Source organism: Haliotis cracherodii, unplaced genomic scaffold (assembly GCF_022045235.1).
Source record: "Haliotis cracherodii isolate W230 unplaced genomic scaffold, xgHalCrac1.p SCAF_4, whole genome shotgun sequence".
Classification (NCBI taxonomy): Eukaryota; Metazoa; Mollusca; class Gastropoda; order Lepetellida; family Haliotidae; genus Haliotis; species Haliotis cracherodii.
Genome location: NW_027266297.1, coordinates 46,316,441 through 46,327,987, shown reverse-complemented (window position 1 = coordinate 46,327,987; position 11,547 = coordinate 46,316,441). Strand labels below are relative to the sequence as shown.

Genomic DNA, 11,547 nt, shown 5'->3' with positions numbered 1-11,547 from the left:
CATTGTGTGCAGAACACACCAGGGGAGACACCGTGAAACATTGTAAGACTACAGCCAACCAACACATCATATTCTCATGAGATGACCTAGCCAGTCTGTTTCTTTGCGATACACAGTGACTGGGGCCCAGAGAGTAGTATTGATACAGCAATCAGCATGACTTGTTTAGTATTACATGCAACACCAGTCTACAAAACATGTAAGAATTATAAAAGTCAGACATACTTTTTAGCAACACACACAAGGAAGCTTTTTTATTCATATTACAATTTCAACATACCTGGTACAGGTAGGCGTTCAGCACGAATATTATCTTAGTTTGGACGACAAATCCCATTACATATTCAAATAGCGCTCACGAGGAATAGTTCCTGCTCACGATCTGTACAACCAACATGAATAAAACATTGAGTTGAGTTTCCTGCAGTATCTGAGTCTTAGGGTCGTCATGGCGTGTGTGTTATGAAATGACCGAAAGTCAAATGTACAGTGGTCAAACAGATCAGTCAAAGTTACATATTGATTATATTTGTTTTATTAAACAGTTTGTGAATGTGAAATGAACTGACGTTATTACAACTGTTAATGTTGTATTTGGTGCACTTATATCGGGTACAATGTAACATGTTTTGCCATTGTTTGTGAGGACGTTGAATTCCTACCAGCGGTAGAAATGGTCAGAAAATGTCTAGCCGACCCCTGTATCAACAAGCTGGCAGGGGAGGGGCTCATGATAGAAAGGTAGGTAGAAAGGTCATTGCATCTTTTTCGTACATTTTATATCGTCTCGTCTGACAAATCAGTGTAGCTGCAGATGATGGCCGTGTCGTGTCCTGACCTGTAAGTGTGTGTATACATATGATATATGTAATACGATTTAGCTATAGTGTTGCAGTACTTAAGCTTCAAAAAAGGGTGGTACGCACTCTTGCATTAAACTTCGCCGCAGATGATGTAGTCGGGCGTAAAGTCATTATAGGCAAGTCACTGTGAAAAATAATTCACAATGTTCTTGTTTCAATGGCACTGACTAGAATCCAGTTTTCCAAAAAATGGTATCTGTCAAACAGTTTAAGCAGGTAGTATGGTAGGTAGGAGGGTAAATGAGCCACCGTTTCATAACATATAACAAGCCAGGTGCAAACACTGCACACAGCGACGAGGGATAGATAATATCACATGTAACTAGCACCATAGCTTTCAGACACCACAGATCACCAGAACAGAATCAGCCCAGCCAGGAGACATGTGACTGGCGACGTCATTGTTGTTGCCTGTCTCCCCCCTGCTGCACTGGGTGAGGGTGAAGACGCTGACTGTGACGGGGTAGTTATGGGTGTGTCCATCTCGGATCGTGGCTGTGACGGGCTCACTGTGTCCAGCTGCGACAAAATGATGGTCAAACTTATAATTAGACCTAACAATGGGCAATTTGTGTTGTCTATTTGTCGTATAGGTACCATGTACAGGTAGGTACCCCACGTACATTCTGTACAAATGTTCCTCAACCCAAATCGGAATGCACATATATACATGTACAATAGCTTGGCAATGGACGGTACTGTAGTCTATTACATTACGCACAAAATCGGTTTATTGATAGACATATGTACGTAGACTTCCTAACTATTGTGGTATGTGTACGTTTACTCGTGCCAACCGCATTGCCAAGCTATGGTAAATTTGTATATTCCGACTTCTGCTTGTGAATGTTACAGCTACCTGGGGACACGGCTATGTAGTGCCATGTACGACAAGGGACATTTATGATATAAAGAATGCCCACGGAGCATATGTGCATACCGGACTGCCAATGAATATTCGTTAACGTTCTGTAGCTGTGTAAACAATGGCTTCTGACGATCCTTTAGAATCACCTGGGTTTATGAGCAGATTAACATTTACTCGCCTTTTGAGGGTCCATGCTTGACGACATCGACGTGGCTGCTGAAGACAAGGATGAAGATGTCACCTGGGTGGTGGTGGGAGGTGACGTGGTTGTCTGCCCCTCGGTCAGGACATCAGAGGGTAACGCTACCCAGTATGAGTACTGACTTACCACGATCGTTGTGCTATAAGTGGGATAAACGGAGAGTTACGTCACAGTCAGCACTGTAAACTCTTCGGGATGATGTTCATCACTGTATATCATTGGACAATCCTGGCTCCATATATACTTTCAACAGTTGATGATGGCATAGTCATAGTAAATTAATATGATGTCTTCTTCTAAGATCATTTGACTTAAGATAGGTTTTAATAGACGGCTTCGACTTTGCTACGTAAATTAGTATTGGAGAGGCTTCTAGTAAAGGATATGGTTGTCGTGTGTAAGCTCACCTGAATCGAATGTTGCCCTTTAACGTGGGAGGAGGGTTCCACTGCAACATCAGCTTCGTCTTCTGCCCGGCATCCGAGTGGGTCAACCCAACACTCTGAAGAAGTCACTTGATATTCATGGAATGACGACAGACAAGCACTAGTTTACTTCCCAGCTGTCCTACTACCCACTACGCATACACTTTACGTACTCTAAGGTATAAGATATTGTTCTTACGAAATCGCAGATCTGTTTAGTTCCGTCTATTGGAGTGAATGTCCCGACCGCATTTCCTCGACTCGGCCCGGGGTCCGTCACTCTGGCTTGAATCAGGAAACCCTTGAAGAACCCACTGTTGGCAGCGAGAGTAACTGGAACAGACAAACATAGTGACAGATAGTGACGGACAATAACAAATACTTCGGCTTATATGAGCTTGGACACTAGGCGGATACATGGTGATGTGTCAGCACTTGTAGAACTGTGACATTCTCACCTGTTATAGGAACACCTGGGCTGTAAGTTGTGTTGGACAGGATGATGTTGACGGGTGCTGGGGGATCACGGGGTCGGCTCTCGTGTTGAGGAATCATGTCAACACACGCCTCCCTTCCTGCGCCATAGTGATGTCCTTCAAGTGACGTCATTAATAACGGCCCCATCAACACCCCTAATGTCACGTGGTGTCCAACATTCATTGCTAAAGATTTGTGAAGAACGTGAACCTTTAACAGAAAAAGTGAAAACACCACCATAATGTCCACGAACCAGTTACGTTTGAAGTGACACAATAAATTATATGTAAATGGTCTTGTTATGCTGAGGCGCTAAAACGCTAAAGTAAAAAAAAACTTTCATGAGAATATGGCGCAAATATATATTCCTCCACGTGACATACGACCATTACATTGCTCCACGTGACATACGGCCATTACATTCACCCACGTGACATACGACCATTACATTCCTCCACGTGACATACGACCATTACATTCACCCACGTGACATACGACCATTACATTCACCCACGTGACATACGAACATTACATTGCTCCACGTGACATACGACCATTACATTCACCCACGTGACATACGACCATTACATTCCTCCACGTGACATACGACCATTACATTCACCCAAGTGACATACGAACATTACATTCGCCCACGTGACATACGACCATTACATTCCTCCACGTGACATACGGCCATTACACTCCTCCACGTGACATACGACCATTACATTCACCCACGTGACATACGACCATTACATTCACCCACGTGACATACGACCATTACATTCACCCACGTGACATACGACCATGACATTCCTCCACGTGACATACGACCATTACATTCACCCACGTGACATACGACCATTACATTCACCCACGTGACATACGACCATTACATTCCTCCACGTGACATACGGCCATTACACTCCTCCACGTGACATACGACCATTACATTCACCCACGTGACATACGACCATTACATTCACCCACGTGACATACGACCATTACATTCCTCCACGTGACATACGACCATTACATTCACCCACGTGACATACGACCATGACATTCCTCCACGTGACATACGACCATTACATTCACCCACGTGACATACGACCATTACATTCCTCCACGTGACATACGACCATTACATTCCTCCACGTGACATACGACCATTACATTGCTCCACGTGACATACGACCATTACATTCACCCACGTGACATACGACCATTATACTCACCCACGTGACATACGACCATTACATTCCTCCACGTGACATACGACCATTACATTCCTCCACGTGACATACGACAATTACATTCACCCACTGCCTGTAATGCATAATAGAACGGAGCAATACTTTAAAGCCGCATGGGCATGTTCTTATTGCTATTGAGACATGCGCAGTCTGTCACACAGACCCAGAAACAAATATATCCAATACAGCCCATGCAAGTCTATTATAGTCGGCAAGTCTAGATTACAGTTTTCAGTTTCTGAAAATGAAGAGAGTCTCTGGGCTCCTTTTTCTTATATGGTACTAAGATAATTTAACAAGTTCTTTCTATAAACTATATTCGTTTCAGAGACCTGTCTATACCTAATGACGTGTGATATGCTTCTCAGCATCAGTCAGCTAATAACCGACGATGCAGGGAGTTATTATAGTTGAAGTGGAAATGCAAGAAGTGTGTTAAATGTCCTTTACTTTCACAATAATTAGCCAGACCCCCCCCCCCCCCCCCCCCCCCCCCCCCACACACACACACTGTTTTAAAAGCCTTTGCTATAGAGTAAGTTATAAAGGTACACGTTAAGATCTTACGACACTTTCTATATTACTGCTTTGTGTGTATTTATATCTATCTGTCAAACCTGTCATGCCCTATGATTTACGTCCCGTGACGTTTGTCATGTGTATGAATAATGTTTACTACGTATGCCGACTTAGTATGTTTGTGTCAAATATGATGTTACATTACATTATACGTACCGCCATGGATGGTTTCAAGGAAGAAAGATTGATGGTTTGATTGATTCGGGATGTCCCCCAGTAGCACGTGTGGCAAACATACAGAAAGTAGACATGGGTGTGTTATATGCTGTTACAGTGGAGCTGAGCCGTGCCAACCAGGCCAACTGATCCATAAACCCCTCAAGTATGACGAACGACGTGTTGTCTTCCAGATATAGATCTCTGAATGTTCTTACGCGACTACCACAGCCCCGCGGGCTTCTCACGTGAAGCGTGTGCAGCTCATCATCTGAGACCCGTGTGGTGCAGGGTACACGCTACATCATCTGAGACCCGTGTGGGGCAGGGTACACGCTACATCATCTGAGACCCATGTGGGTCAGGGTACACGCTACATCATCTGAGACCCATAAGGGGCAGGGTACACACTACATCATCTGAGACCCGTGTGGGGCAGGGTACACACTACATCATCTGAGACCCGTGTTGGGCAGCATACACGCTACATCATTTGAGACCCGTGTGGGGCAGGGTACACGCTACATCATCTGAGACCCATGTGGGTCAGGGTACACGCTACATCATCTGAGACCCATAAGGGGCAGGGTACACACTACATCATCTGAGACCCGTGTGGGGCAGGGTACACACTACATCATCTGAGACCCGTGTTGGGCAGGATACACGCTACATCATTTGAGACCCGTGTGGGGCAGGGTACACACTACATCATCTGAGACCCATGTGGGTCAGGGTACACGCTTCATCATCTGAGACCCATGTGGGTCAGGATACACGCTACATCATCTGAGACCCATGTGGGGCAGGGTACACGCTACATCATCTGAGACCCATGTGGGGCAGGGTACACGCTACATCATCTGAGACCCATGTGGGTCAGGGTACACGCTACATCATCTGAGACCCATGTGGGGCAGGGTACACGCTACATCATCTGAGACCCGTGTGGGTCAGGATACACGCTACATCATCTGAGACCCATGTGGGTCAGGGTACACACTACATCATCTGAGACCCATAAGGGGCAGGGTACACACTACATCATCTGAGACCCATGTGGGTCAGGGTACACGCTTCATCATCTGAGACCCATGTGGGTCAGGATACACGCTACATCATCGGAGACCCATGTGGGGCAGGGTACACGCTACATCATCTGAGACCCATGTGGGGCAGGGTACACGCTACATCATCTGAGACCCATGTGGATCAGGGTACACGCTACATCATCTGAGACCGGTGTGGGTCAGGATACACGCTACATCATCTGAGACCCGTGTGGGTCAGGGTACACGCTACATCATCTGAGACCCATGTGGGGCAGGGTACACGCTACATCATCTGAGACCCATGTGGGTCAGGGTACACGCTACATCATCTGAGACCCGTGTGGGGCAGGATACACGCTACATCATCTGAGACCCATGTGGGGCAGGGTACACGCTACATCATCTGAGACCCATGTGGGTCAGGGTACACGCTACATCATCTGAGACCCGTGTGGGGCAGGATACACACTACATCATCTGAGACCCATGTGGGTCAGGGTACACACTACATCATCTGAGACCCATGTGGGTCAGGGTACACGCTACATCATCTGAGACCAATGTGGGTCAGGGTACACGCTACATCATCTGAGACCCATGTGGGTCAGGGTACACACTACATCATCTGAGACCCATGTGGGTCAGGGTACACGCTACATCATCTGAGACCCATGTCGGTCAGGGTACACGCTACATCATCTGAGACCCATGTGGATCAGGGTACACGCTACATCATCTGAGACCCATGTCGGTCAGGGTACACGCTACATCATCTGAGACCCATGTGGGTCAGGGTACACGCTACATCATCTGAGACCCATGTGGGGCAGGGTACACACTACATCATCTGAGACCCGTGTGGGGCAGGGTACACACTACATCATCTGAGACCCGTGTGGGGCAGGGTACACACTACATCATCTGAGACCCGTGTGGGGCAGGGTACACGCTACATCATCTGAGACCCGTGTGGGTCAGGGTACACACTACATCATCTGAGACCCGTGTGGGGCAGGGTACACGCTACATCATCTGAGACCAATGTGGGTCAGGGTACACACCGCATCCTGTGAGACGCATGTCGGACAGGTTACAAGCCGGCAACAATCTATCGATATCTAACGCGTGAATAAAGTGTTAAAGACAGGTATTACCCTGTTCTGTAACTATCGACACGACTACATGCTGGAGTTACATCCTACATGTAAAACATATATAAACATACCTTTTAGAAACATGGGTTAGACGTCAGTGAATAGTCCATTATTCTCGATCAGTAAACAACTCCGTCACGTGATGATCGCACATTATACAGGTGACAGTAACTGGTTCTACGGGTCTGGCGTACGGCAGTCGCACACACGCACTCGGCCGCTTTGTCGGATCTTTCCGTAAATCTACCCGTAAAAGGCTTTCTTTGCCTGAACCAAATATAAATAAATTACGTCTTTGTGTATAGACAGAGTGTGTAATGTCATGTTACAGCACCAGATTATTTGAGAGTTCTCATTCCCTTTTATTCCGAATAAAATCACTGACATCAAGACCTTCATTATCGAGAGGAAAATTCAGTCATGAATATATAAAAAAAATATAGTGCGTGCGTGCGTGCTTGCGTAAGGTAGGGAATGAACCATCCTCGAGATTGCTTGTCAGGTGCTTACCGTGACTATGTTCCACTTTATATTGGTTGTTATCTGCGTCCCTTACAAACCCATTCAGAAATAACAGTACACGAAGTGTCATTACAGGCCAGTATAACAGCAGTAATTGTACATCTTTAATAGCTGAGATTACAGCATCTGTTTCGTAATTCTTCTCACATCTATGATTTTGTCGTGTTTGTTTATCTTACTACTCTGTAGACATAAACCACAAGTCCTCCTCAGAACTCAGGATAAGCTGATTGATGTGGAGCCCCGACAGACAGACAGGAAGAGCTCATCTGCCGCCGCTGCTGAGCCAGGCAACTCTCGTCCACTTGCAGCTCTGTCATCTTCACCAGCCAGGGGCCCCTTCAGAAGATCAATATTTATAACATACACTCCACACGGTGTTTGTGACCGTTTTTGCCTTGCATTTGTGCTCCTATGGAGAGACTGGGTGAATCTCGACCCTATACAGATACAGATAGATTAGGGGACAATGGATAACGTCAAGTGAAATGTTTGTTTTCATTACTTGGTTTTAGAATCCGTCGATATAAATTTCGCCCACCGACCCTTTTGGTAAAAGTAAAATAAATCATGCTTGCACGGCGATTTCAAAGAGGGTCGGTCGGGGAAAGTGTGTATTTTGCCTGGTTGAGGCTGGCCTGTGGGGATTCCTAGTTAGACTTGGCCTCCAACAAACTTGACTTGTAAGGACTGGATGGATCGTCAGGCTCCTGACTTGGCTGATTGTGTGTCATCGTACCCTTACGGCGTGGATCGTTGCATACATCAATCATTGGATTGTCTGGTACAGAGTCGATTATTTACAGATCGCCGTCATATGGTTGGAATATTGCTGTGTGCGGCTTTAAACAATAAACAAACAATCAAAGGAAATACTTTCGCCCGTCTCCCCCTCCAAAAATTGTATATGTATACATTGCTGCTCAAACCCTTTAGATATATATTTTTTTGAGGGGGGATATAGGCGGAAGTCTTACCCAGACAAATACTATGAACATTATTTCAATCATATCACGGCATGTCAGCTAAATGTATGAGGAAACCCCAAATGTTGCAGGTCTTAGAATCTGCGAATCTGAGATACGAACACAAGATAATATGATTATGGCCATCCCTGCCGACTGCAGTCAAAGCTAAAATGAGGTTCTGGTGGTCAGGCTTTGATGCCTTCATGGTTGTCTGACATCATGTCCTGGCGGAGTGGGGCGTTAATCATGCGATCAACCACTGGTTGGATTGGCCAAGACTCGATACTACACGCTGATATAGCTGGAATATGGCCGACTCACTTCATGGGGCATGTGTAAACGTACAAACAGTACCTGCACAACACGTCTCATAAACACAGTTTGGCATTCTTATTCATTTCCACACATCATAACCTTAAAAGAATGAAGGTGGCAGTGACCACGAAACTATATAAAGGTTCCAGAAATCCGTGCCGTGATTCACGCCGCACGCTCCCCGCACGTGGAACTCGTCTATCTGTTAAACATGCTGGTAAACAGTCTAAGCACTCCCTTCCTCACTTTCCATATTGCAGTGCTTAATAGCTTTGGCAGTTCGCTACATATTTAGATATTTCTATGGGTTTTTTTATGAATGTGATGCGAACATATTTACTATGTTCTCTAAAGTAGCTGTAAAGTAAATGGCCTGTGCCTGACCCAGCAGACGTCATTAGACAATTCTGACTCTACTCGTTCCTTTCGAGTATTGGACATGAGGAAGTGTCAATAACTGCTGCGCGATACAGAGAGAACGTTGTCGCGAGCGGTTAGTTAGTACCGCTAAGCTTGCTCATTGACTATTGATGTATACATTGGTTGATTAACACTGTTTGTGTACCGCAATAATAAGATGTGCTCGTGCAATACGACTATCGATCACGGAGTTATCTCGACCCTACTCTGTGAAGTACCTTCATTAAACACAAACCTCTTGCACCACAAAGATGGATTTCTAGATTAGGGTTAAACTTAACAGGTTAGACTCCAGATGTATCAGAATACTCTGTCAGACGACAATCAATATTCATCTGTGAAGTCACAAGATATTGATACACAAAGACAGTGCACGAAGCTGGTAGTGTCTGTCTGTACATCCAAATCTTCTTCACTTTACAGTGTTTGCTGTGAAACAAATAGGCTTCTGAAAAACACACACCACATCACTCTTTCGGTAAACTATTGATGCATACGCATTGATTCCTGAAGCACATTGGTGTTGCCAGATTTCTCACCCTCGACAGACAATTCCCTTGAAATCCCACCTCTGCGCTGGAGTGACAGGATATCTAGATTCCCGTGAGTTGATTCTTCCCCAAAATATAATAAATATGTGTCAAATAAATTCTGTTTTCCTAAACTGTCTGTTGTGTGGCGGGTTACTCTATTGATCATGACGCAGTAAGCCACTTTGAATGAGCACGATATCTCTAACGCGAGAGGGATCTAAACATCATCTGATGGATTTACTGCCTATAGGGTGCTCTACGATCAATAGCAGCTCTATACAGAGTTACCCCCCTTCGTATGTGCGTAATCATTGGAGCTTCGTGAAAGGTTAATCTGCGTGGTTGGAAGCATCGCTTGTGTACGTCGGCATTCGCAGTCGTGTTGAGGTGCCGTCTCTCTAGGTGTGATTCTCGCGGCTCATATCCAGCACTGTCAGGGGAGGCACGCACCTGTTGCTGCAGCAGTTGAGGGGGACACGCCATACCTGAAATCATCCCTTTCATCTCCTGATTTTACGTGTGTTTCGTATTTCAACATCAAAATGTCGGATGTACCATTGTCTCCCGGAACGGGTCTCGGCAACTATCATGTCGTGCGTGCTGTGGGGAGGGGTGAGTTTGGAACGCTGTATGAGTCGAGGCGGGGCAGGGGGTCGTTCACGCTGAGGGGGAAGAAAGTGGAAGAACAGTGGGCGGTGGACAATGAAATCAGTATGATGAACGGCTTGCCCCAACACACTCACGTTACCACATTTCTCGACAGCGTTGCACATGGAAACACCATTTATTTTGTGCTTGAAGACTGCAACATCGGCACTCTGAATGACTTTCTGATAAAGGAAAAACCGCCAGAGCAGTTTCTACAAAGTCTGATGTTTGACATGGCTAAAGGTATATTCCACCTGCATCGGAACAAAATTGTTCACCGGGACCTAAATCCCAACAATGTTCTACTTTCCGCTGGTAACCACCGTCCTATATGTAAGATATTCAACCTGTCCCTTGCCCAGTACGGCAACTGCCACAACCAGCTGGACTCGGTGCCCAACGTGTTGGATATATCAACCCATGCTGATCTTCACCTGTTCTTAACTACCCGGTGTTCAGACAAATTTTGGCCCCCAGAGATAAAAGACCCCGGAGACAGTTTTCGTTTCGCAAGTGACATTTTTTCTCTTGGGCTAGTTTTCTTATCCATGGTGTCCTTACGTGTGAAACATGATAAATATCTGTCCAAAGATATCATTTATCCCCCAACAGTGAAGAGGAGCAGCGGCGTGACGCCGTTGTTTTTGTGTTCGTTACAGGATGTGAAAGAAGTGGTGGCGAGTATCGTCAACTCCGCCGCTGTGCAGGACCTGGTGTGTGGCATGCTACACCCCACACACGGGAAGAGACCCCAGGCTGGGCAACTTGTGGCAGCTATGGAGACTTTCGTGGCCCCGGACAGATCGATACCAATAGGCTTTATTGTGTTACTCAGTCTGGCTGTTCTATTAATAGTTGTCATTGTCACCTGGAAACTGACCTTTGACTATTAACTTGACTTTTGCCAATCGAAAACGCTCTTTCTTGAAGATTCACATCTCTTATTAAGACATTGCCATGTAATACAATAGTTAGACTATGGAAAGTTGTGAGCTGTCGTGTGTATTTCTGTACATACACAAATCAGTTGTTTTACCCTGAAGATATATGTGCAGTGACGTGTATGGTAATGTATTGTATGATATATATTTATATATATAATTGTGAGT

At 45.5% G+C, this 11,547-nt stretch overlaps 2 protein-coding genes across 2 annotated transcripts; one reads left to right on the top strand and one right to left on the bottom strand.

Moving 5' to 3' along the window:
- Nucleotides 1-245: 245 nt before the first annotated feature.
- LOC139479011 (putative defense protein 3) lies at nucleotides 246-7,197 on the bottom strand. Its single transcript, XM_071261741.1, has 6 exons — nucleotides 7,104-7,197; nucleotides 2,817-3,045; nucleotides 2,558-2,691; nucleotides 2,341-2,435; nucleotides 1,910-2,072; nucleotides 246-1,382 (listed from the first exon to the last, which is right to left on the bottom strand). Exons 2-6 carry the CDS (start codon nucleotides 3,016-3,018, stop codon nucleotides 1,215-1,217), a joined length of 762 nt encoding a protein of 253 aa, XP_071117842.1. The 5' UTR covers nucleotides 3,019-3,045; nucleotides 7,104-7,197; the 3' UTR covers nucleotides 246-1,214.
- A 3,135-nt stretch (nucleotides 7,198-10,332) lies between these two features.
- LOC139479447 (serine/threonine-protein kinase 35-like) lies at nucleotides 10,333-11,331 on the top strand. The gene has a single exon (XM_071262297.1). It carries the CDS (start codon nucleotides 10,333-10,335, stop codon nucleotides 11,329-11,331), a length of 999 nt encoding a protein of 332 aa, XP_071118398.1.
- Nucleotides 11,332-11,547: the final 216 nt, after the last annotated feature.

What these genes read in the sequence shown, in the direction of transcription:
- LOC139479011 (XM_071261741.1), bottom strand. Translation starts at nt 3,018, where the DNA reads ATGAATGTTGGACACCACGTGACATTAGGGGTGTTGATGGGGCCGTTA. An exon ending in CCCAGGTGTTCCTATAACAG is followed by an intron (nt 2,692 to 2,816) that starts GTGAGAATGTCA and finishes TGTCTGTTCCAG; the next exon opens with TTACTCTCGCTGCCAACAGT. An exon ending in AAGGGCAACATTCGATTCAG is followed by an intron (nt 2,073 to 2,340) that starts GTGAGCTTACAC and finishes TCCCACTTATAG; the next exon opens with CACAACGATCGTGGTAAGTC.
- LOC139479447 (XM_071262297.1), top strand. Translation starts at nt 10,333, where the DNA reads ATGTCGGATGTACCATTGTCTCCCGGAACGGGTCTCGGCAACTATCAT.